The 27,872-nt window shown below is 37.4% G+C and overlaps 1 protein-coding gene and 1 pseudogene across 1 annotated transcript; both read right to left on the bottom strand.

Moving 5' to 3' along the window:
• Positions 1-728: 728 nt before the first annotated feature.
• On the bottom strand, positions 729-1,790 carry LOC145064027 (uncharacterized). Its single transcript, XM_079011557.1, has 3 exons — positions 1,367-1,790; positions 1,180-1,298; positions 729-1,109 (listed from the first exon to the last, which is right to left on the bottom strand). Exons 1-3 carry the CDS (start codon positions 1,788-1,790, stop codon positions 729-731), a joined length of 924 nt encoding a protein of 307 aa, XP_078867683.1.
• Positions 1,791-1,861: 71 nt separating this feature from the next.
• LOC145064026 (uncharacterized) lies at positions 1,862-27,872 on the bottom strand (annotated as a pseudogene).

Genomic DNA, 27,872 nt, shown 5'->3' with positions numbered 1-27,872 from the left:
ATCTTACCCTTTCGTTTACAAAATTAATCATGGAAAATCTCCTTGAACCAAAATTGTTTTTATTTCACAGCCCCCATTGACAACACTTTTGGCCCAAATGTGAACCATATTGATGGGTTTAACATTGCAGGATTTTGTTCGCAAATCTCACGTGATGTATCCTATGATGCAAAGGCTTGTAAATCTTCTCGCATTCTCCATCTAGTCATCTGTGTCACTCACCTACTTCACGCCTCGATCGTCTTCCTACACTTTGAAAGGAGCACTGTTAATATAGCCAAATTAAGTTTGCTTTATTGTATGACTTACAGCTTACCCAACTAACCACATATGGGTTCTTATATTTGCCAAAAGTTCCTCAAAGCGTGCCAAGCGAATTTCGGCCAAATCCAATGTAGAGGATTGGTCACCCTTCTTGCATGTTCCGATACGGTAGGATTTAATTTCGGGTATCTCACTCTAATCTCTACAAATAATACTCCTACCCAAGGTTGCAGAAATCGCTCGACGGTAGCTTGGCGGTCGACTGGGGTTAAGGGATTAATCGGTCTCGATGGGGATTAATCGGGGACCATAATAAATATTAATATAAAATAAGCAAATAACCATACAAAAAGTCATAACTAGTATTTAAACATTTAAGTCATAATCCATCATATTACAAGTCCAAAATAAGTTTAATAATAATAAAAACACACATTTGCATACATTTAAATGTCCACATTCTTCTAATCTTCACGTTCTTCCACTATTTTAACTCCATCCGACTCATATTCATCTTCTTCAAACACTTGCTCCTCATTCTTGGATTCGAAATCTTTATCATAAAGTTCTCTAGTTGTTGAACTTTTATGGGGTACTTGATTATCATTAGTCTCGAGAGCTTCATCAATCGCTTCCATAACTGATTCGGGGTCAACTTCATCTCCATCACCGTCATCTCCATCTATAATCCATTCTTGATCCGAGTGAGAATCATTTGCTAAAAGCACTTCCAAAGTCGTATCTTTTCTCTTTTTGTTTTTTTCCATTAGATTAACATTGAATTGAACATAAACAAGATTGTTCAATCTATTTGTCTCCAATCTATTTCGTTTCTTCGTATGTACCTATAAAAGTATACATAACAAAAGTTTAAAAACATTCTTGATATTTAAAGATTACAACTTTATAACTAACCGCTTCAAACGTGCTCCAATTTCTTTCACAACCCGATGAGCTACTAGTTAAAGAAAGAATCCTCATTGCAATCTTTTTCAAATGAGGAGTTGAGCCGCCAAAAAGTCCCCACCATCTTGCTATAATATTAAAGAAAAAAAACATTATTAATTTGATAGATATAAAATTCTATTATTTTATAAATTACTAAAATAAACATAAAGCATATTATCCGGATCAAAGTCGACATTGTTCACCATACAACCTTTAATTGCAAGATCTGCTCCAAATCTATCAACCTTTTCCTTGTATTTTAGCAAATCAATCATCACGACTTGTCTTTGCATCTCAAAATCCCCAAAAAGTAATGTATCAAAAAATTCAAGAACCGCATCCATTACGTCGGGATCATTTTGGATTTTGGAATCATTATAATGGTAGTAACGATTCAAAAGATAAGCCGTCAAATGTAATTTTGAATCTAGCCTAACTTTCATCTTGTTGTTTATGATATCTATAATAGGCTTGTAAGCTTTCTCGTTGCCACCCAACGCTTTCATAATTTCTTCTTTCGCCACTTTAAGCTCACCGTAAACAAAACACATTGAGGGCTTCCAATCCGCATCAACCATTCGAAAGACTTTCACCAAAGGGGAAAACACTTTTAAAGATTGTGTCACACCGGCCGAAAATTGGAGACTTGTCACCGTTCCATATGAGGCTCTTCCTTTAGAGGTACCGGAAAATTTGCATTCCTTGCACTCGTTACTAGAGAACATATTTTTAGTTGCTCCTTCTTTTCGGATAAACTTTGTAATGTTAGAAAGGCGGAAGCAAATCTCGTTACTCCCGGTCGGATAATTTCCCTTTTCTTGGTGTGGTTTCTCATCATTTCCAAGGTTTTGTGGTGAGCATAAATAAAGATGATTAATTTATTTGCTTGATCTAAAACTTTCTTAAATCTTGGTAGTTCACTGATACCTTGAAAAAAAAGATTACATAAACAATTAATGCATTATAGTATAAAATAAAATATGATAAAAACTAAATTGGTAAATAATGTAATAAACAAAATATAAATACCTTCGAGCATAAGGTTAATTGTGTGTTTCGCACATGATGTCCAAAAAATAGTTGGTCTTTTCTCTTGTAGTAACTTTGCAGCTCCCATGTTATTTGTGGCATTATCAGTCACAACTTGAACAACATGATCGGGACCAACTTGTTGAATACAAGATTCCACATAATCATATATGTATTGGCTTGTATGTGCTTCATTGGAACATTCTTTTGATGATAAAAAACGGTACCTATTTTTGAATTTACACATAAATTCATAATGCTCCTTCTCTTTCTATCGGATCAAGCATCCATCATGATCGAGCATCCAATCTCTTTCCATTCTTCTTCGTTTTTTTCAACAAGCTTTTTGTTCTTTCAACCTCATGCTTTAGGAGTGGGTCACTCAAAGAATACCTGGTAGGAGGTGGGAGCCCTGTTCCAAATTGTCCAACAACCTCCAACATCATTTTGAATCTATCATCTTCCAATGCATGAAAAGGAATTACAGTTTTATATGCCCACCTACTAATGAATTTATGACATGCTAAAATTCTTTCTTTCCGAACAACATCGTTAAGATCAACTTTTTTTCCCTTCCCCTTCATAATTTCGGGGTTTATTTTGTTTGCATAGCCATCCATGGGTCCTATAATATTTGGTGCTTTCAACCCCAAAGAATCTTCTACTTCATCCATTTCAACACTATCATTTAACAATTGTGATGCCTCCGCTCTTAAGGCCTCATCATGTGCATGTTTAGCTTTCGTTTTTATTTTCCCTTCATTGATAAAATTTTGCATTTTCAATTGATCGTCTTTTGTAGAGTTTGGACATCGACTTACATTTCCCGTCACATGACCAATATGTTGTTTCAATCTAGTAACCCCCCCCCCCCCCGGTAAACACTTTTCCACACAAGTTACATTTCACTGTATCCATCTTGTTTTTATCCGGGTAAAAACCATATTCCCAACCAATATCATATGAGTTCCGTTTATGAGCACCGATAGCGGTTGATCCCACCGATGGTGAAGTTGAATTTTTAGATGTCATGATTGAACACTGTTATACATACCAAAAAAAATACATCAGAAATATACAACATAAATCATAAATTTTCAGCCGACATCAAAATTGTTGGATTTTGAGCATTCTAACACTCCTAAGTGTACATGCAACCCTAAATACCTTGGATCTATGTTTTCTCTATTATACATGCAATTATGAACATCCAAGGTATTATCCTAATCTAGCATACAAAATAATGAATATAACAAGATAGAATACATACCTCTTTGATGTAGAATGTCTTCATGAAGCTTGAGTGTCTAGTGCCTCAAGTGTGACACCTCAAATGGTTCACACAACACCAAATACACTTGGAATAACTTGAGAGAAACTTGAACACTCCTAAAATCGGCTAGCCCTTTCTTATTATTCATAGTGGCCAATTTTTCCCAAAGAATATGATCTTATATAGTTGTTACAATTAGGGTAAACCCTAATTGTCATGGTCTTCCATTTCCTTGGATCCATGGGTTCAAATACACCATGGAGCATCCATGGACCATCCTATGGGTTTTAGCCCAACTTGATTATCCATGGAGCATTAGCCCACTATACAAGTATGGATGATTTACACAATCAACCCATATATTTAATTAGTCTTCTTTTGATCACTTAATTAATTCTAGATTAATTCTTGATCAATACTAATTAAATAATCTTATTAATATATTAGAACTTATAATATATTAATCAACCTTAAGTGTGATTTCTCTCATTATAGTCTATCCAAGTGCATGATGCCATGCAACCCAAATGGACCATGTCGGGTCGGGTCAAGACTTACCAATTATAGTTATGGACTTAGACATTAATCCAACAGTCTCCCACTTGGATAAGTCTAAAAGTATTATTGCAAGTATGACTTAAAGAACCGACTGGCAATCGTAGCTCTCAAAAGCTTCCGTCGAACTCTGACCTTGCCAATGATCTCTAACCTTTGTCAATGACTTGTCCATTAGATAAGTGATCATACATTCCTCCATTCTAGATATCATATGGACTGAGACATGGATTATAAACCATTCTCTCTGTCCATATGTTGTTTCTCGATTTCCGATTCATGACGACTGACTGGTTGAACAGATCAAATCAGTCCTGGCTTGGCCAAGCACTCACATGTGTCATCATTAAATCATCGAGGGGCCCATAGATATCGCTTTTATCCCGAAGGTAAAAGGAATAGATAAACTTCGACTCATATGGCTTGTTCTGCTACTTGTTGAATCATACACAAAGGCACGTTTTATAACATCGAGTTACCAATGTGTTTTCGTGCAATCAATGTACTATCAACTCATAGTAACAAGTCATATCTCTAGGTTTGAAGAATATAAGATATTATCATCTCATGATCACTCGTGATAAAATCCATGAAGTGATTCAAATGAGCACGGGTTGAATCCAATATTCAGAACTTATGAGCACTCATGAGTGTTGTAGCACAACTTTGTCCACCAACTTGGACCTCTACAAGCCAACCCATGACAATCTTGATTCATATCTACTTCCAACATATGACCGACTGTGGATGGTTTGAATAACTTAGTCATTCCGGAAGAATAACCTAGTTTATTCTGGAAGTCAAAGCATGCAAAATGAAACACAAGAATAATTGAATCCAATATGGTATCAAAACCTATGAACATAAATAAAACACCTTTTATTTATCACCATATGATTACACATTATTCATTGTATACCGTTTCAGCTATCAACTTTATTCTTGAATTTAAAACAATAGTTGTCCCATGCTCCAAACATGTACACTATGTTTTCTAAACACTAGTCATGCCATACACCAAGTATGCATACTATGTTTGTCTATGATCTTTACTTTGTGAATTAGATCAATTGAACATAAGTCCAATGATCCTCCTTTCATTGTCCCAAATCCTTACTGCAAATGCAAAAATTCTAAATTCATGCCATTTACTAAATTCTGTTAGATTCTAAACTTATATGCATTGATTCTCTTGTAATGATTATGCACAAAGTCAAAAAGACTTGACAACAACCATTACAGAGCATTCCAAAGGAGATCAGCTCCTTGGAAACATCCTTCTTGCATTAAGTTTCCAAACCTTACACAGATTGAATAATTTCTAACTTTGAAACATTTCCAGATTCCATTTTGACTATCACTTCTAAACAAGAGTTGCCTCCTTACAGATTATGTCAATATGGTCCTTCCAGAATTATCAGTATACTTCCAATTGTCCTTGAGCAACCAATCTTTGGTAAACCATAGATTGTCCTCGACAATTGTTTATTCCTTTTAGTCATATCTAGTTCTAAACCGTTTCCCTTCTTAATGCCCCAGGCATTTTGAAAATTTTAGAAAGGATGAATATAGCACATGTAATCGATCCTATATCTGAAGCATATGGGACACGATTCATGATGTCTCACATAAAGACTAACCAATCTTTTGCTATAATATTTCCATTTCTATTTGCCAAGTTCTCATAATTCAGATTATGAAAAGGGATGCCGTAATCATAATCGAATTTTAGAATGCAAATAATGGACCCATATACAAAATTTCCTTATGTTGATCCATTCCAACATGAAATTCATATATATATATCCTTGACTAAATATGATTAAAACCTCAATCTAAGCTTTTAGGTTTGAGATGAAGTATAATTTTCTCTCCCTTAATTATAGCAAAAAAACTTTTTCCCAATTGAAACTTTTTTTTTCTATAATTAACATTGCTAACTTGCATCATGCTCCCACTAACATGATGATTATTAGCATAACACTTATGCTCCCACTAGCTTTGACATGTACTCAGAAATTAGCTGGACTTCTAGACATCAATACTTTATTGACTTTCTTACCAAAGATCAGATTTCTGCTACTAGATTGCTTTGATAAAACTTTATCAAAATCATACACCTTGCCTTAGATAGCTCACAGGTGTGTCTAAGCAATTGTGAAAAGGGATGTCGTAATCATAATGTTTAGACCTTTTTCATTCCCACAATTGCTATATACTCAAAATCTACTTAGTGAATGAGTTTCCTTACCATCATTTTCATGAATCGAAGATAAACCTTATGACACTTAGATTTTATGGTGTAAGTTTTCCTATCCATGTGAATTTTCCAAACCATAATCAACAAGACTAGGTTAGTGATAAATCCTAACTCATATGGATTTAACTTGTGCAATCTTTACTTCTTGCCACCCGGCAGCTCAAGGGCCTGCCATTGCTTCCAAGTAGCTATGAAAACAATTGTGATCATGTAGAACTCAAATGTATAGCCAACTTAACTGGAATGGGCACAGAAATGTCAACACGATAGGTTATAAACCTCACGTCGCGTGTTAGTGTTAAACTACAGGTTTTTATTCTTGATTAGATCTTGAACTTCTTTTCAGGATCTTTAAGACTCCCACTGTCCTCTTGACATATAAGACTATCTTTCCAAATATTCAAGAGATATTGTGGATTCTAATCAAGACAGACACTTAACACAATTAGCCTTATTGGTCTTTGTTTTATCCAAAACATCACAACTTACCAATTTCAAATGTACAAGAGTAGAAAACTTTTACTCTTACATTTGACAAGTGTTTTTTAAACTTTCTTTAAGACATGTTACTCAAGTTACAATCTTGGAGTATGACTCTAAGAATTGTTATGGAATGAAATATGACTCATCTTCTTGATTTAACCACTTCAACAATTTATAGCTCCTCTTCTTAGCTATCAGAATGCACTTAGAGAATGAATTGCGATAAGGACTCTTAATCATTAAGATGATCATATATACATGATTACTAAAGTACTCTCCCATCTTTTCAGATTTGAGAAACTTTTATCCTTTTGCCTAATTTGATTCTTCTTATTCGCTCTGTCATACATTGAAAATTTTCCAATGTTTTAGAATTATACTTAAGCTTGTAAGTATAATCATATTTACTAAACCTTAGTAAACCATGACGAATAGTCTTATCCATCTTTTTTGGTGGACTTTGATAAGTGCACAAGAAAGTGTACTTGATCCCTTAGTCCTTCTCTTGACTCACACATCCATGTGAACAAGTAGTTAGTCTTAATTTTCAAATGCTTGAAAGTTTTCATTCATCATGCTATACAAATTGCATGATTCCAAATTTTAATCCAACTGAAACTTGGGTGATGAGTATCTTTCCTTATTTGGTAAATTTAGACACTACCACAAATGAAAGAATCAAATTTATATTTCCAATATTTCTATTAATGGAATCATATAAGCAACAAAATTTTTTCCTCAAATGTCATTGTAAGGATATTTTAAAAATAAATAAAATCATCATTTTTTCCTTTTATTTTAAAAACTTTGTGGAAAAACTATCCTTACAATGCAAAAGAACATGAAAACATTGTTTTTATCTATTCCTAAGCAATATCTCATAACTCCTAAGAAGTAGCTCAAGAATCCGATCTTCAAACTATGCGATAGAAATCCATCTACGCGATCAGATTCATCATATTCTTTCTTTAAGTTTCTTCACTTTTCTTTGATTCTTAAAACATCAACATGTGACCTAGTCACATCATGTCTCATGGATCTCAGAATAGAAACTTAGCAGAGTTAGATAGTGGACTTTACCTGAAGTAGAGTCAAACTTATTGACTTTAACATCCTTAGGTAAATTTGGCAGCTTCGCAACTAATTCCCCTTCCTTTGGCAATGGACCCTTGATAATGGGACTATCTCAGACTTAGCCTCTCCCTTTACCATTTGGTCAACCGAGTTGACTATGGCCGATCCATTCCCATTGGGAAGAGAGAGCTTTACTGGATATCCAATGTCATCATTGTCAATGTCCATAAAGTTTTAGGAAGTTGATCTTAGCAAATGGATAATATCATTAAGGGTCTTCTCTTAGTCTGTTTCATAGGAGTCCCAAAGGAACTCACTATGTGACTTAGAAAGTGATTGAACCACCAACTTTCTCAAGACTTTGACACCCAACTCTCCCGGCTTGTCAATATGTGACTACATCTCCAAGATGTGACCACACATAGACCTTTACTTGCCAATAGGGCTTGAGTGACCTTAAACTTTTCAAGAACTTGTGAGTTAGGGAGAATAATTGGAGGAGGTGAAAGAAGTATGATTTCCATGGGACATCATCTTCATTTAGGAAAGCTTGTTTCAAGAGATTTGGGAAGATCATAAATGTCTAAACTAGACATCTTTTTGGGAGATATTCAAGATAGTTGATTATAGTCCTTAATATAACACCCAATATGAAATATTAAGGGTAGGACCCAACAAACTATTTCATAACTTAGAAGAGGGATGTCGTAATCCAAGCTATAAAATATTTGAAGGTAGGTGAATGACGATTCACCAATTTCCACCAAGATAAACGAAATGTATTATTAGGTTTTAATTGGATTTGAAACTCCTAGATCTTTTAAGATTCATTAAACTGTTCAATGGCATGTTTCAATCTCGAGTGTGCCCTTCAGGTTTTGTGACTGGGATGCCGAGGATCACAAAACAAGGTGTGAAGTAACCATGCAAATATACTTGGTACCCTTAATATTTACCCCTTAATCGATGTGCCGGTTAACCACACACGCTCGACTGATACTATAATAAATATTAAGTTACCCTTTGACTACCTTGTTAAATACGAGTTAGTGTGCCGGTTAACCACACACGCTCCACTAACTGACTTAAACAACGTGCAAAGTGTAATTTCATGGATTAACACCTTATTCACATTTTCCTAAGTAACTAAGATTGGGTATTTATAAATGGTTTAGTTACTTAGTATTTATCATTAATACTTTTAATGAAGGGAGAATTCTAGTCCTTGTCCTACCCGTTCGACTAACGACTCTCCACCAGTAAGGAAGCGGTGGGTGAGAGTGGACACCCATTAAACTGCCATTTTATAGGCAGTAACCTTATACCCCCCTTATAGACCGGCTTCATGAATGAGGCCTACTAACAGTAAGACTGACTTGCTCTTATACATATATAAATATTATTAACTTATAATATTATAAAGTATAAGGGTTGAATTTTAACTCTTTAAAATTCTAAGGGATTAACTTGGAATTAAAGTATTCATAGGATAAAACTTTTTCAAATTCCAAAACTTGAGGGCAAGTTTTGAAACTATTCAAAACTAATTAATTCCATAACTTATGAGTTTGAGGTGGTTTTAATTAAAACTCTTCAAGTTCCATAACTTGAGGACAAGTTATGGAAGACTTTAAACTAATTAAAAAAATAACTTTTTTTTATATTGTAACTTATGGAACTAATTAAGGTTACACTTTATTTATTTATTTATTTAATGAAGAGACTCTTGAACCTCCATAACTTGAGGACAAGTTCTGGAGTCATAAATCCATTTAATTAGAACTAGACTCTTCATTTTGTAACCATTGCCAAATTTTATGAGTTTTATGATTCTTAAATGTGTCATTTCATATAACTTGAGGACAAGTTACAAAAACACACTTTGGAATCAACTCTTAGATTAAAATGGATTGAAATGAACTATTTCACACAACTTTTCTATTAATCTAAGAACAAGATAATTCAAATCATCAATCTTCAAGAAATTAGCATGAACATATAAACTAATACAAATCTTGAAATTATGACAATTATCTTAGAAATTGGATTAGCATGAACATTACCACATCAAAAACAAGTTTATAAATCCAAAAACATCTTAGGGTAATGTTCCTAGTCCAATTCTAGCCAAAACAATCAAATATATGCTGTCAGGGGGTCCAACTCGTCGAGTGCACGAACCAACTCGGCGAGTTGGATGCATTTTGCCTTGGACTCGGCGAGTCCATTCATGGACTTGGCGAGTCTGCTATGCAGACAACATCAAAACTCGATTTTTCAGCTACTTTTGGAAGTATAACAAGAAAACAAGCCTAGGATCTGATACCACTGTTGGATTTTTAGCATTCTAACACTCCTAAGTGTACATGCAACCCTAAATACCTTGGATCTATGTTTTCTCTATTATACATGCAATTATGAACATCCAAGTTATTATCCTAATCTAGCATACAAAATAATGAATATAACAAGATAGAATACATACCTCTTTGATGTAGAATGTCTTCATGAAGCTTGAGTGTCTAGTGCCTCAAGTGTGACACCTCAAATGGTTCACACAACACCAAATACACTTGGAATAACTTGAGAGAAACTTGAACACTCCTAAAATCGGCTAGCCCTTTCTTATTATTCATAGTGGCCGATTTTTCCCAAAGAATATGATCTTATATAGTTGTTACAATTAGGGTAAACCCTAATTGTCATGGCCTTCCATTTCCTTGGATCCATGGGTTCAAATACACCATGGAGCATCCATGGACCATCCTATGGGTTTTAGCCCAACTTGATTACCCATGGAGCATTAGCCCACTATACAAGTATGGATGATTTACACAATCAACCCATATATTTAATTAGTCTTCTTTTGATCACTTAATTAATTCTAGATTAATTCTTGATCAATACTAATTAAATAATCTTATTAATATATTAGAACTTATAATATATTAATCAACCTTAAGTGTGATTTCTCTCATTATAGTCTATCCAAGTGCATGATGCCATGCAACCCAAATGGACCATGCCGGGTCGGGTCAAATCTTACCAATTATAGTTATGGACTTAGACATTAATCCAACAAAAATATCACAGAAAAAATGTCAAGCTAATGTTTAGTTGTAATCTTGAAGAAGTATGTAGGCATCTTTGAGAATATATTTTCTTTCTTTGTAAGTTAATGGAAATTGTATTCAACACATCAACTGTTAACATATTAGTTCTTTGTTATCTGTCAAAATCACAGATTGCAATTTATTGCAAATGGCAGATTGCAATTTAGTCCTTCTTTCTAATATATTTATAATAAATTACTAAGACAATAATAAAAAATAGGAAATTTATGGCACACTTTTGTCTCGTGTTTAACAGAAAAAAGGAAGCCACGAATATTGGATTTTACATGTGATACATAAACCCACATGTCCGGCGACTTTTAAGAATTCGAATATTTTTTCAACTTTCAAGAATTAACAAATGAAATCAATTCTATACAAGATTCTAAAACGAAATAACAAATCAGTTGTATAATATTATCGGAAGTGGACTTTCAATGAACAAACAAGAGCTCGACTTTTTTTGGGGAGAAAAACAAACTCAGATTAAGAGAAATTGCTAACCTGAAATACGAACGCCGCTGTCCCTGGAGGTTCACCGGTGGCTGCTGGAGGTTCGTCGGAGCATGATGGGCGTCGGCATCAGTTGTATCATCGGGTAGGCTTACGTCGCTTCAATTTTTGAGAGAGATCACAAAAACGGCTGATGAATATGACGATTTTAGGGTTAGACGAATTTTTTGGAATTTTTTTGGAGCCTTTTTTTTTTTATTTTTACCAACTTCGACCTTTGACTTATTTTGACTTTCGTTGACCGTTGTCAACCGCCAAGAGCGCCAAGACCGCCAAGCCCGTCGTTGACCGAAATTGACCAATTAACACCAAGGACCCCTAATCCTAATCGGTTGTAGAACGTCAAACGATTAATCCATGATTAATCCCGATTTCTGCAACCTTGCTCCTACCACATCTACCTTTGAGTCCATGCATATATTCAAGCAACATGAGAATGGATTTCATTGGACCATCAATCCCGATATAGGGGTCACTCTTCTCATCAATCATGTGTTGTCCTAGATGCTTGAGTTATCCATTCCATCCGAAAATACTGATTGGACCTTGCCATAATTTTCTCGAGGGAAGTGAGGAGAATAACAATCAACAATATGAGAATGAAGGGAACAGATCACAAGCCAACCAAGGAGAAGTGCCTATGCGTAAGTACCCCTCTCTCACGGGCCACATTGGTTCTCCAAGCACGACGATGGTTATTATTAAGCTTGGGGAGGGGTATTAGGTATTGCATGTTGCATGGTTTTAGATTTGAAACCCCAAAAAGATTTTAACTTTCTTTCTTGTTTTTCCCTTTTTATATTTTCAGTAATAAAAAGGCATTTTTCATCAATTTCGAAAATTATCAAAGATATTTTATTTTCTGTTTTGTTTTCAATCCAATCCAAGACAACCTAACCTTTTAAAAACAATCAACTCGATAACTGATTCGTATGCCTTGAGATTAGACATCTTCATTTTTCATCAAAAGTCTAAAAAGCAATCTAATCACACACAAACATGTAGCCCAAAGCTACTCATGTAAAATGGAAAATGAAAAGGCTCTCAACACCAAAGCATAATGATAGTTAGAGGTTAGCCTTTGGAACCCGATTTCATAATTGTACAATTAGAACCAAATTCAAATTCAAGAAAGTGTATAAAAAGGATATAAAATTTCAATGACCCGAACCTTCGAGTGCTCAAAAAAGTCTTTTATATCTATTCCCTTCTAAGTACCCTACTCGGTTGAATAAGTTTCTAACTATACATACGAGTCCTCGTGTATTAACTTAGAATCCTCTCACAGTAAATAGGTCATCAGATGTCCTAATGGTAGGAAAAAAGCCAAGGACATAAATATAAAGAAAATAAGCCTAGTAAATAACTTAAAAAGAGTATTATATATATATATATATATATATATATATATATATATATATATATATATATATATATATTGTTAAGTTAATTTTTGGCCTTCAGAATTCGAATAAGTAAACCCTAAGGGGTGTTGTACACCTAATCTCCTAAAGATGACTCGTTTGAGACTAAATGGGTTGAAAGTTCGCTACACGGGTTTCATCGAAATTCATGAACATAATAATAAACAATATATACATATGTATAGATACTTGATTAAAGCTACTATGTGGCATGTGAAGTTTAGAAAAGTAGACTCGAGTGATTTCTTTAAATCTAACACACTAAGGTTGTCTGGTCTGGATATGTTGGTTAGAAGTCTGCTACATGGATTTCATATTAAGTCATGAGCTTTAATTATAGGAAACAATATATATAAATGGTATGTAATTATATTTATATCTATATTTGTATTAGCCTAATTGATCAGTTCATTATGTAATTGTTAACATAACCCACTAAAAATATGTTAAAGATAACATAACTACTATCTTTAAGACGACCTAGCTAGTGGTCGTGATCCGTCCTAGAGCCAGACCCGGGAGCTATCCCCTACACTTGGACCCTCTAGCTTGGCTCCCTCACACCCAGATCCAATTACTAACGACAATCTCAAGTCCATAATAAGCCAAAACACAGTTGGTCGTTTCCCGAAGTGAAAAGTGTAGCGCTCAGGGCGATGTTCTCCGTTTATTCTACACAATAGCAGACGACCACTAGTGGTGCACGATCCACAAATATGACTCCTCCACGTCCTATCAGCCCAGATGGGACAAAGGATAACATTAGGATCATATGCAGAGAAGAAGGGATCACATTCTCTTTATCCAAAACCCTAATCACCTTATTCTCAAACACATACTAACAAGACCGTCAGAGCTTCGTCCTGTCACCACTTCCCAGACGTCGACTGGCGATATCTCTCCATTGCTATGATTACAAGACTCAACCCAGTTGGAATCGTCAAATGGTGGTGTTAAGTTCAAAGATCATATTGCAACATTTGGCGTCATCAGGGCATGTTCTCAGAGTTACACAAGCTTGATACGACTCTCGACGTCGAAGATGATGGGAAAAGACCTATGATGTCCGAAGGAGGAGAGATGAGTCAACTTAGATCCATGTCGTCACTAGATGGCACGCCAACATCTGCATTAAAGGGACAAGTATCCACCCAGTGAGGAGTACCAGATCTGCCTTCTGCCAGGAGCTCCGTCAGTATGAGATCCCACACTTGACAATAATACTAAACATTCCAAAGTATGATGGTACCACAAATACAGACGACCATATCGACACTTATGAGTAGACGATGACGTCTCTGAGGATGGGCAAATAGTTCACCTTAACGTATTTCGATGTTACGCCATCGGTAAACATAGGAAAACCGTACAAGGAACTACGTCTTGGCAGCATCTCGAGTTTTGAGCAATTATGACACATCTTCCTCAATAATTACATGCAACTAAGAGATGCGAACTCACTAATGGCATGCGAAAAGAAGGAGGGAAAGTCGATTAGGGCGTATTAAAATAGATTCACTCTCGTAAAGCTAAACGTCATAGGCCATGAGGAATTCCTTGTAACCGTCGCTTTCTTGCAAGGTCTACTCCCCGACCCTCTATCAAAGAAGATGCAGGGGATGGTACCTCAGTCGAGGGACGAGCTTAATTACAAAGTTGAAAAATATCTTAGATAGATCAAAGGTGAAGAGAGAAAAAGAAGAAAATCTAATGGTTGTTGCCAATGCGTACTTAAAATAGGAAGAAGTAGTCTCTCACCCTAACATTGGCCACCGAGAATGCTAGGACGAGAGCCATGGCAAGCATAATCAGCACTCACAACACCCATCCTAGAGATATCATCCATTTGGAAAAGAAAAACACCATAGCCACTGAAATGATGTCCACGCCATCGAGAAAACACCTTCGAAGATAGAAAAAGAAAAGGGCAGGTACTATGAGTTTCACAAGAGCAAAACTCATGATACTGGCGAGTGCATGGTGCTATAGAAATAGATTGAATAAAATAAGATAAATGGCGACCTCTATGATATTAAAAAGGACCTGAGATCCAAGTCAATACTAATCGGAAGAATGCCTGGATTCAAAGCGACACATGTAATTACCCAGAGAAAAAGAGCGACATCTTCACCATCGCTAGGCCCTGCCAAAGAGGCGATCCCCACAAAGCAAAGGATGACACCAAGGTATTATATGGTAACAAACTCAATATCAAATTCTTGATAAATGACCCAAGGCCACCAAACAGGGATCCCATGAATCCACTCCAGATAACTGCCTACATACGCCAAATGGAAGTTCATCATGTCTATATAGATAATGATAGTAGTACAAACATATTGTATAAACATTGCTTTAGGCAGTTGCCCACCTCCTGGAAGGAGGGACTAAAGCCTCCTAAAGCTGGAGCGTTAAGAGGATTCACATGGCATAGTCTATGGCCGTTGGGCACCATACATCTACCACTCACCTTGGTCAGTCACGATGAGAGGAATAAGACCACGCAAATGATCGAATTTTCAATGATGCGCCTCCCAACAGAGCACAACATCTTTCTCGGGCGACCGATTCTCTTCTAGATGCAGACCATACCACAAAAAATCCATGGTATTGTCATGTTTAGCACACATACTAGGTCATCCAAAATAGTTACCATTAACCCACGAGTACACCACTTCCATTAAGTCATTCCCACACCAGAGCTGGTGCAAGCGCCAAAAATGTCAAAGGATATCTGAATAGAAAAGCACATCATTCACCCGTATTACCCGAAGCAAACAATCTCAATAGGTGCCAGGTTATCGGAAGAAGCAAAACTAAAGCTAGTCCCCCTCTTGAAGTGTCACTACAAGGTCTTCGTATGGCAACCTACATATATGACAGGGGTCGATCGTGAGGTCATTGATCATAGCTTGAACATTCTTCTAGGGAGCACCCCCATCAAACAAAAAAGGAGGCAAGTGGGTGATAGAAGCAAGGCAATCAATACATAGGTAGAAAAGATGGTGGATATAGGCATCCTCCGGGAGGAAATTTTCCTACTTGTATAGAAAGTCTAGTGATGGTGAAAAAGAACGATGGATCATGGCGGATGTGCATTGACTACTCTAATCTAAACAGTGCTTGACCAAAGGATAATTATCCCCTCCCGTAGATAGGTCAAAAGTTTGAATCCTTGGTTCAAATGCTTCCTCGACACCTACTAGAGGTATCATCAAGTCTAGATGAAGAGAGAAGATGATCAAAAAATGGCCTTTCATACGGATCATGGTATCTTCTGCTATCGAAAGATGCCATTCAGTCTCAAGAATGTCGATGCAACCTACTAGTGCCTAATGGAAAAATCCTTTGCAAACCAAATTATTAGGAATGTAGAGGTATACATCGATGATGTTGTTATCAAAAGTCATGACAAAGCAACATTGCTCCACGATTTCAAGGAAACCTATCAAACCTTGATGAAGGCGCAGATGAAACTCAACCCGGGTAAATGCACTTTCAGGGTGGAGGAAGGCCAGTTCTGGGGTTATCAGATAACCAATGAGGGAATATCGCCCAACCAAACCAAAATACAGGATTTCCTCGACTCTAAACCCCTCACAACCTCAAAGGAGTGTAAGATATCATTGGAAGGTTAACAATATATTTATTGCCAAGTCGGCCAAGAAAGCTCTCCTACTTTCCCAAGTTTGAAATGATACATCGACAAAAACCAATTCAAATGGAGAACAAAGGCCAAAAAAGCTCTACAATATCTAAAAGATGCTCTGTACTATCTCTCGACGATGGTGAGCCTCTTGCCAGGAGAAACTTTGCAGATGTACTTGACAGCATCTCGCGAAGCCATATCATCAGTGCTAACCGTTAAAAGTGACAAGAATCAATTGCCAATACACTTTATGAGTAGAGCACTATAGGATCCCGAACTCAATTACCCAATACTAGAGAAGCTATTCCTCACATTAATTTATGCAGCCAGGTGACTCAGACGTTGTTGGGTTTTGATACGTAGTAGAATTTTGTTTTTCATAAAAACTAGCAACACAAGAATTTTAAAATAACAAGTTTATATTTAGTTCATAACAAAATCGAACCATCATGGATCCATTTTTAGAAGTTAGAATGAAATAAAACCAACCATATGATGTTTTAGAGATAACTTTTGAAGCTTTTGAACCCACTTGGTTTTGGGGTGTTGATGAAGATAACAAAAGATCAAAGTGTATGATCTTCTCTACAAGTATCCACCATCAAGAGTAAGGCACATGGAATGCTAGTTCCTTCTTGTATTCTTGGGTGTCTAAATCCTTTAAATTCTTAACTCAATTAAGCACTAAAGGGAACAACTCAAGAGGTCTTCTAAACGCAAAAGTAAAGCATCAAAATGCTTGGAGATAAAGAATCTCCACACTTACGGTTTTAGACAGAAGAAGAATGGAAGAAAGAAGAATAGCTTCACTCTTGAAAAAATGCAAGTCTCATGCATCTCTTATATAGCCCATGAAAAGTAAGGCCTAACCATTAAAATAGTCTAAAGTAATGGTAGACTTTAGAAGCATGGGAGACAAAAGATGGATGGTTGAAAAAGCAACCTCCCACACCATCATTATTCCTTTTAAGAAGTAAGATTATTTATTTGTTATAAACTCCAAGTTTATAAAATATAAACTTTGTCTTTAAGTAAAAGACAAAACAATCCAACTAGTCCAAAATGTTGTGCATGACTTATTAATTCATACCACATGAAATAATAACTAGTAATACTCTCTTATAATTATTATTTTCACAAAACAATAATTATGTTGGAATAGTGTCTAAGGCTGTAACTATATTAGGCAAGTATTTGATCCAGTTGTGCATGGTCCTTTTGGGTTGCCTTCACCATAGCAACTTGATAGGATGATTTATTAAGAGAGAGTAAATATTATTAATATATTATGTGAATAATATAATGAATAATATATTTGTTATTTGATTAATATAAGTCATAGAATTAATTAGAATTAATTTGGTGACTTAAAGAGATTAATTAAATAAAGGGGTATAAACTGTCAGTTGTTTGATAGTTAAGCTTTAGACTGTAAATCCATTTGGATAAGCTATGGACGGATTCTAGAGGCTTTAGGATAGCTAAAATCGTCCATTAGAGTTATCTAGGAATGGATTTGGATAGCCTTAAGAGAAGATTATCCAATTAGGGTTTAGGTTGTAACCCTTAAGGAGTCTACAAGTATAAATAGACCCTATGGCTGATGGAATTCGACACATCTCCTAAAGCAAGGAACCTCTGGTCGAAATTCCTCCCCTCTCCTCTCTCCTAAATCATTCTTCTTGCTATTGGTGTTTGTAAGCCATTAGAGGAGTGACATTTGTGACTCTAGAAGCTCCAAGACCTCAAGATCAACAAGGAACTCAAAGGTATGATTCTAGATCTGTTTCAATGTTGTTATTTAACCTAATTAGTCATTAGAAGACTTGGATTCAATGCATGTTTATTAGAAAGCCTAGATCCGAGCATTAGGGTTTTGCATGCGCACATAGGAAAGTTCTTATGGCTAAAACCCATCAGTGGTATCAAAGCCTAGCTTGGTTTTCTTTAAATTGTTGCTTGATTAACTGAAACAAACCTGCAAAAATTCGATTTTTAGGTTTCTGAGTCACTGACTCGGCGAGTCCCAAGGTGGACTCGGCGAGTAGGCCTGACTCGGCGAGTCCCCTTGTGCACTCGGCGAGTCAAAGCGTCAGGAATGGCCAGATTCGGGATTTCTTTGTAATTATCTTATCTAAACTTTCCATAAACTAATTAGATCAATGTTAATTCGTTTTTATGATAAATATAACTGCAATCTTGATCTAATTGAAGATATTTATCTTATAATAAAATATTTAATTCCTTATATGATAATTAATTAATTATTTTGATTATTTTGGTAATTATCTTAAAAAGCAATCTTGAATAAATCAAATATAGATAATTAGGATATTAATTGTTAATTGGAATTATTTGTTATTTGATCCTCCATGTTTTAAATGTTTAAAACTTGCCCTCAAGTTTTGAAATTTATATTTGTGATTAAAAGTTTTAATTTAGACAACTTAAATTTCAAAACCCTAGATTTTAAAAGTTTTAAAATACAACCCTATACTAATATGATATTACTAGTATAATATATATATGTATAACTAAATGCTAGTCTTACCGTTAGTAGGCCTCATTCACGAAGCCGATCTATAAGGTGGGTATAAGGTTGCGGCCTATAAAATGGCGCTTAATGGGTGTACACTCACACCCACCGCTTGCTTGATTGGTGGAGGGTCGTTAGCCGAACGGGTAGGATATGGCAACCTCATCCTCTCATTAAAAGTATAATAAGAAATATGAAGTAACTACACATATTTTAAAATTTCCCAATCCTAGTTACTTTAGGAAAAGTGAATTGATGCAATCCCATGAAATTACACTTTGCACCTTGCTAAGATGTTAGTGGAGCGTGTGTGGTTTACCGGCACACTAATTGGTTCTAAGCGAAGGTGGCAAAGGGTGATTCATTGTATATCATAGTTCGATGGAGCGTGTGTGGTTTACCGGCACATCGAATAGGTGATCGTTACAATGAAGGCACCATGTGAATTTGCATGGTTATTCACACTCGCTTTGTGATCTTCGGTATCCCAGTCACAAACAAGAGGGGCATATCGAGATTTAACATGCCATTGAATAGTTTCAATGAATCTCATCCGAACCTAGGAATTCTCAAAAACACTTAGGACTAATAGTTTAGGTTTTTGTGATGGAGAATTAGTGAATCGTCATTCACTTACCTTCAATTTATTTGCATGTTAGATTATGGCATCCCTTTTCTAATATGTAAATGTTATTGTTGGATCCTAGCCCTAATTTTTCTAATTGGGTGATAATTAGGGATTCTTATTCTAATCTATCTTTGTCTTTTTCTAATTGTAGATGTCAAACGCAAACAACGCTGCTGCTAGTTCTTTCACGTTGATGAGCCTTTGCCAAAAGGTCACCTTCGATGGAACGAACTTTAGCGAATGGATAAGATACATTCGCACCATTGCTCGCTATGAGGACAAAGAGTATGTCCTTGATGAGAAGCTCGAGAAAATCAACACCGAAATCGCTACTCCAGCCGAAATCACCGCCTTTGAAACTCATGAGCGAGATGCAACGAAGGTACATTGCATCATGATCGCCACCATGAACTCCGAATTCCAAAAGTCCTACGAGGACATGTACCCGTACGAGATGCACCAAGACTTATTGGAGAGGTACCACCAAAACGCGAGACAAGAGCGGTATGAGATTTTCACTAACATGATTTCCGCGAAGATGGGTCATGGAGAATCTCTTACCGTGCACTTGCAAAAGATGCAAAGGTATGTCGACCGCCTTCGCAAGTTAAATGTTGACTTCGGGGAAGACTTGGCGATCGACAAGTCTGTTGCACCTACTCCCAATCCGACCGTTGCTCCTGTCTTGGCTATTGGTCAAGGGAAGGGAAAGAAGAGGAAAGCTTCATCAAAGAACTTTCGCAAGGCGAAAGCCCGAGATGGTGCCTCTTCTAGTGGGACCAAAGTTGATCCCGCTAAGCCCTGCTCTAACCCGAAGGAGGCAGAGTGCCACCACTGCCACAAGATAGGACATTGGAAGAGAAGCTGCCCAGATTACCTGCAAGCAATAAAAGAGGGAAAGATCAAGCCATCTTTCGCAGGTATATACACAATCAAATCTAACGATTCTAATCATGCTATTTCTTGGGTTCTTGATACCGGTTGTGGTTATCACATTTGTTCTAATGTGCAGGGACTAAGAAGAAGTAGGGATGTGGAGCAAGGAAGAATAAATCTAATCATGGGGAACAGAAGATCGTCGCCTGTGACCAAGATTGGAGTGTATTCTTTAGTGCTTAGGAATAGTTTAGTTTTAGATTTGAACAATTGTTGCTATTCGCCAGAAATGGCTAGAAACATCATTTCATTTCATGGTTTGTATAGACAAGGATTTAGATTTTCTTTTAATAATGAGAATGGTTCTATTTTAGCTTATCTAAATGGTGTCTTTTACTTTGAAGGTATACCATGTAATGGAATATATGAAACCATTATGATTGTTGATAACTTAGGAAATGATATTTTGAATATTGATTCTTCCACTAGTATGGATAAAGTATCCTTGTGGCATTGTCGTCTTGGACATGTCAACAAGAAATGCATAGCCCAACTCCAAAAGGATGGAGTGTTGGAGTCATTCGACCTTAGGGAAGATGACACATGTGAGTCTTGTTTGCTTGGAAAGATGACTAAGTCGCCCTTCACGAGTACATGTGAAAGGGGCGAGGGTCTATTGGACCTAATACATACCGATGTATGTGGACCGTTTAGATCAACCACGAAGGATGGGAACCGCTTCTATGTGACTTTTACCGATGAATATAGTAGATATGGGTATATCTACTTAATAAAGCAAAAGTCAGACACCTTTGAAAAGTTCAAAGAGTTCAAGAATGAAGTGGAGAATCAATTGGGCAGGAAAATCAAGATGCTTCGATCTGATCGAGGAGGAGAGTACCTAAGTCTTGAATTCCACGATTATCTCAAGGAGTGTGGAATAGTTTCGCAATTGACGCCTCCTAGGACACCACAGTTGAATGGTGTGGCAGAAAGGCGTAATCGAACCTTATTGGATATGGTTCGCTCTATGATGAGTCGTGCTTCACTACCTATCTCCTTTTGGGGGTATGCCTTAGAGACTGCCGCCCATATCCTTAACCGAGTCCCTACCAAGAAGGTTGCCAAAACACCTCACGAGATGTGGACAGAGAAAGCTCCCTCGTTGGCACATATCAAGGTTTGGGGTTGCGAGGCTTTCGTAAGACGAGATACTCACGACAAGCTTGAACCTCGAAGTGAGCGATGTATTTTCATCGGCTACCCGCAGACATCCTTTGGATATCTCTTCTATAGACCGAAGGACAATGTTGTCTTCGTTGCGAGAAGAGGAGTTTTCCGAGAGCGAGAACTCATAAGCCAAGGAGACAGTGGGAGGCAAATCGAACTTGAAGAGATTCAAGAGTCGATAGATGAAGGAACCTTTACCGCTGGCGTTCAACCCGAGGAGGAAACTCCGGTTGAACCGATTGACGAATCCTTACCTCTTAGACGTTCCGATAGAGTTAGAGTTCATCCCCAGTTTTATGGCTTTCATATTACTACCGAAGGGGACACGTATATTAGTGATGGTACACTAGTAAACCTTGATGAACCTAATAGCTATAAGGAAGCCATGGCAGGCCCGGAGTCTGTAAAGTGGAAAGAGGCAATGGATAGCGAGATCCAATCCATGTATGATAACCAAGTTTGGAATTTGGTTGATTACGTGCCCGGACGTAAGACCGTTGGGTGCAAATGGATCTTCAAGAAGAAGACCGACGTGGATGGGAACGTACACACATATAAAGCGCGATTGGTCGCGAAGGGCTTTACTCAAAATCCCGAAGTTGACTATGATGAGACCTTCTCACCAGTTGCGAAGATTAAATCTATTAGAGTGATGCTAGCAATTGTCGCATTTCATGATTATGAGATTTGGCAAATGGATGTCAAGACCGCTTTCCTTAACGGAAAGTTGGCTGAGGATGTTTACATGGCTCAGCCAGAGGGGTTTGTGGATCCGAAGCATCCGGATAGAGTGTGTAAGCTTGAGAAGTCCATTTATGGACTTAAGCAAGCGTCTCGCAGTTGGAATCTTTGCTTCGATGAGAAAGTCAAAGAGTTTGGATTTGTACGAAGTGAAGACGAATCTTGTGTATATGTCAAAGCCAGTGGGAGTATAGTATGCTTCCTCGTTCTATATGTCGATGACATATTACTCATAGGAAACGACATCCCGACTCTGCAGGAAGTTAAGTCCTGGCTCGGGAAGTGCTTCGCTATGAAGGACCTCAGAGAGGCTTCTTACATTTTGGGAATAAGGATAGTAAGAGAAAGAAGTAAGAAACTAATTGGACTTAGTCAGAATACTTACTTAGAGAAAGTACTAAAACGTTTTAGTATGGAAAACTCAAAGAAGGGAGAACTACCGATACAAAGTAATGCCAAATTGAGTAAGACTCAAAGTCCGAGTACCGAAGCTGAGATAGCGGAAATGAGCCGAGTACCATACGCTTCCGCAGTTGGCTCAATCATGTACGCTATGACTTGTACTCGCCCTGATGTAGCCTTCGCTTTGAGCATGGTTAGCAGATATCAAGGGAATCCTGGCAAAGCACATTGGATTGCGGTGAAGAATATCCTTAAGTACCTTCGGAGGACGAAGGAATGGTTCTTAGTCCTCGGAGGGAGTGATGACTTGAAGGTGCGAGGGTATAGTGACGCCAGCTTTCAGACCGACAGGGACAACTACCGTTCACAGTCGGGCTGGGTCTTTACTCTAAATGGAGGAGCAGTGACATGGAAGAGTTCCAAGCAAGAAACCGTAGCTGATTCAACGTGCGAATCAGAATACATTGCAGCGAGCGAAGCGTCGAAGGAAGGCAATATGGCTAAAGAACTTCATCGGTGATCTTGGAGTTGTACCTGCCATAAAGGAGCCAGTAGAGATTTTCTGTGATAACGAAGGTGCGGTTGCCTTAACCAAGGAACCGAGGGATCATGGTAGATCAAGACATATCGACAGAAAATATCACTTCATTAGACATCATGTAGAAGAAGGACAACTCGTAGTGAAGAGGATATCATCAGAAGATAACCCAGCAGATCCACTTACGAAGGGACTGAGTAGGGTTAAGCACTTACAGCATGCTAGGAGTATTGGGCTGAAGGATGATATTAGCATAGATTAGATAGTGTTAGAAACGTGTAATAGATAAATGTAATTGACATTTGATGAATAAATAAAGGAGTTTTATTTATGAGTAAAGTTACTATCTTATGTTAATTGTTTAGCTATTGTTTCACTTTGCATGTTTTGACTTCCAGAATAATTGAGTTTATTAGGAATAATCGAATTGTTCAAATGGTCCACAATCGTTCATATGTTGGAAGTAGATATGAATGAAGATTGTCATGAATTGGTGTGTAGAATGTCTAAATGGTGTTAGACATAGCAAAGGGTTGCTGCAACGTTCATGAGTGCTTATGAACTAGTTTTGAGCATTGGAATAAACCCACGCTTGCTGGAATCACCTTATGGAATAAGATATAAAAGGGTGATCGCAAGACGATAATATCATATAGTCTTAAAACCTAGATATATGGTTTATTATTTGTTAATTGGTTGTACATTGATAATGCGAAAACGCATCAGTAACTCGGTGTTATAAAACGCATTGTTGTGTATAGTTGGTTAATGAATAAGTAAATGCATATAAGTCGAAGTTTATCTGTAACTTTTATCTAAGAAGGTAAAAGCGATATCTCGGCTGCTCGATGATTGGATTTGACTTATGTGCCGGGCCCGGTCAGAACTGAATTGATGTGTTCGATTAAGTTCTATGTCAAATAAATCAGAGATCGAGAAACCTAAATGCTTGACTAACCATTCCATAGGATTTTCAGCATGATATCTAACAGATGACTGTACGTTCCCTTATCTAAAGGACAAGATTGATTAGATCAGAGTTGACAGCGTCTTTGAGAGCTACGATTGCAAACCGAATTGTACTTGTATAGTTACTAGACTTATCCAAGTGGGAGACTGTTGGAATAGTGTCTAAGGCTGTAACTATATTAGGCAAGTATTTGATCCAGTTGTGCATGGTCCTTTTGGGTTGCCTTCACCATAGCAACTTGATAGGATGATTTATTAAGAGAGAATAAATATTATTAATATATTATGTGAATAATATAATGAATAATATATTTGTTATTTGATTAATATAAGTCATAGAATTAATTAGAATTAATTTGGTGACTTAAAGAGATTAATTAAATAAAGGGGTATAAACTGTCAGTTGTTTGATAGTTAAGCTTTAGACTGTAAATCCATTTGGATAAGCTATGGACGGATTCTAGAGGCTTTAGGATAGCTAAAATCGTCCATTAGAGTTATCTAGGAATGGATTTGGATAGCCTTAAGAGAAGATTATCCAATTAGGGTTTAGGTTGTAACCCTTAAGGAGTCTACAAGTATAAATAGACCCTATGGCTGATGGAATTCGACACATCTCCTAAAGCAAGGAACCTCTGGTCGAAATTCCTCCCCTCTCCTCTCTCCTAAATCATTCTTCTTGCTATTGGTGTTTGTAAGCCATTAGAGGAGTGACATTTGTGACTCTAGAAGCTCCAAGACCTCAAGATCAACAAGGAACTCAAAGGTATGATTCTAGATCTATTTCAATGTTTTTATTTAACCTAATTAGTCATTAGAAGACTTGGATTCAATGCATGTTTATTAGAAAGCCTAGATCCGAGCATTAGGGTTTTGCATGCGCACATAGGAAAGTTCTTATGGCTAAAACCCATCAAATTATTCCCTAATTAAAATACAAGAATTGATATTATTTATTAATAATCATATTAATAATAAATATACAAAATGTGCCAACTTGATTAAGGTGCGACCCTATAGGATCATATATTATTAGCAATATCACTACATTATGATTCCTGGGCATATAGATCCAACAAACGTTACTTTCAAGCTCATGAGATTGAGGTTATAACTAGCTATCTGATAAAGCAAATGCTATTAAGGCCAGAGAAGACGGGATGTCTGGCAAAGTGCACGATCAAGTTAGGGGAGCATGACATAGATTATCGATCACACACTAACATCAAAGCTCAGGTAACAGTAGACTTCCAACTTGAGATCCTCAACACGCTTAAGAATGTGCCAACGGTTCTCCCAATAGATTCATCATAGCCAGAGGCGACTTAGAACATATGGGAGCTGAAAGCAATGAGGGGCCGGGAACATGATTACTCCTCAAGAACCCTAATGACGATGAAATCACATACGCCTTGTGTTTCAACTTCCAAGTTTACAATAATGAGGTCGAATATGAAGCACCTCTAGCAGGTTTTCGGCTAGCTCCAGAAGTTAGAGCTAAATGACTTGCAACCCTCAGTGACTCTCTCTTCATTACAAACTAGGTCAATGGCATCTACGAGGCCAAGGATCAAAGAATGCAAAAGTACCTCAACACAATGAGAGAACTGGCACAATCATTTAAGAGCTTCTTGATCAAGTAGATCCCCGGTGGAGAAAATGCAAGGGCCAATGCTCTAAAGAAGCTATCCTCGGCATCGTCCGATCACATAACCAAGGACGTCCTTGTGGAAATTCTCCCAAAAAGAAGCATTGATAACAAAAAAAATCGCCGTTATCACAACAGCCCCAGACTGGACCATACCCTTCGTAGATTATTTGCTGCATGGGATCCTCCCAAATGATCCCATAGAGGATAGAAGGATCAAGATTAAGGCACCACGGTTCGCTGTAAGAGATACACAATTATACAAGAGGGGATACTTAGCACCATGGCTAAAGTGTGTAACAGACTTTGAAAGACAGTCGCTTCAGGAGGAAAGCCACATGGGGGAAATTAGAGCACACGATGGTGCACGGGAACTTACCGGAAAATACTCCATATTGTGTTATATTGGCCATACATCTTTGAGGATGGAAGCAAGCTCACCAAAACATGCTCGGAGTGTTAGGCTTTCGCTCCTTTCCAAAACCAACTTGTCGTGCCACTTACCAGTCTTAGCATCCCCAGTCCCTTTCGCTAGTGGGGTATAGACATTGTTGGTCCATTTCCCATCAATCCAGGCGCAACTAAATTCTTCTTGGTTGTTATCGATTACTTCACCAAGTTGATCGAGACTGAGTCTCTGAACACTGTCACAGGGAGACAAATGATAAAATTCATGTGGAAAAGCATCCTCACGTGGTTCGACACTCCAAGGGTCCCAATCAGTGATAATGGCATTCAATTTGTAGGAAGTCTTTTTAAAGAATGATGTGAAGAAAAACAAATCCATCGCCGATTGACCTCAGTAGCACACCCCAAGCCAATGGCTGGACCAATATATCAAACAAGATCATCGTCAATGGCCTTAAAAAGCGCCCAATGAGGCCAAAAGGGGCATGGGTAGATGAATTTCCCATGGTGCTCTGGTCGTATCACATGACCTCGAGATCCAACACTGGAGAAACACCATTCAGTCTGATGTATGGCATATAATTCGTTCTCCCACTTGAGATCTTGGCTGGATCACTACGAGTAAGGGAATTCGAAGCAAATTCCAATGAAACTGGGTGACGTCAAGACGTGGACACGCTCGACAAGAAACACGAAGCCGCCTAATTCACCCAAGCTTCCTACTGTAACACCCCGTTTCTAAAATAAATAAATGTATATTAGCCTTAAAATTAATAATTATATAGCAAGGCGTGATTCCGAGGAGTTAACCAGCATAATTTAAAAGTTGGGGGTTAAAAGTGTAAGTTTCAGATTGGTTTTGTAAGTATTTATGAAGGCAGGGACTAAATGGTAACTTTTGGGCCTTCATTGGAAGAAATTTTGGGGCTAAGGGGCTGTTTGTTAAATTATGGATCGAATTTGGGAGTAATTATGGAAGCATGGGTGAAATTGGTAAATATTGGACCTAAATTGTGATGGATTCTAATGGTGACGGTTTATTTGGTAAATATCGGATTAATGTTGAAAGAAAATGATATGGGAGGGGCCATTTCTGCCATTATGGCATTAAGTTTCCCAGGGCACGGGTATATAACCCATACTAACCCTAACCCTAACAAAACCCATCCAGCCGTCACCCCTTATGCCTCCCACCAACCACCATCTGCTTCTTCACTTCCGACATCGCACCATCACCGCCGTAGAGATCGGAACCACCGAACGACCGCCATCCTCATAGAAGCTCTCCTCAGCCACCGTTTTCGTTGCCAT

Source organism: Lactuca serriola, chromosome 7, assembly GCF_051521515.1.
Source record: "Lactuca serriola cultivar US96UC23 chromosome 7, Lser_US96UC23_V15, whole genome shotgun sequence".
NCBI lineage: Eukaryota > Viridiplantae > Streptophyta > Magnoliopsida > Asterales > Asteraceae > Lactuca > Lactuca serriola.
The sequence above is the reverse complement of the archived record's forward strand: the minus strand, read 5'-3'. Positions and strand labels throughout refer to the sequence as shown.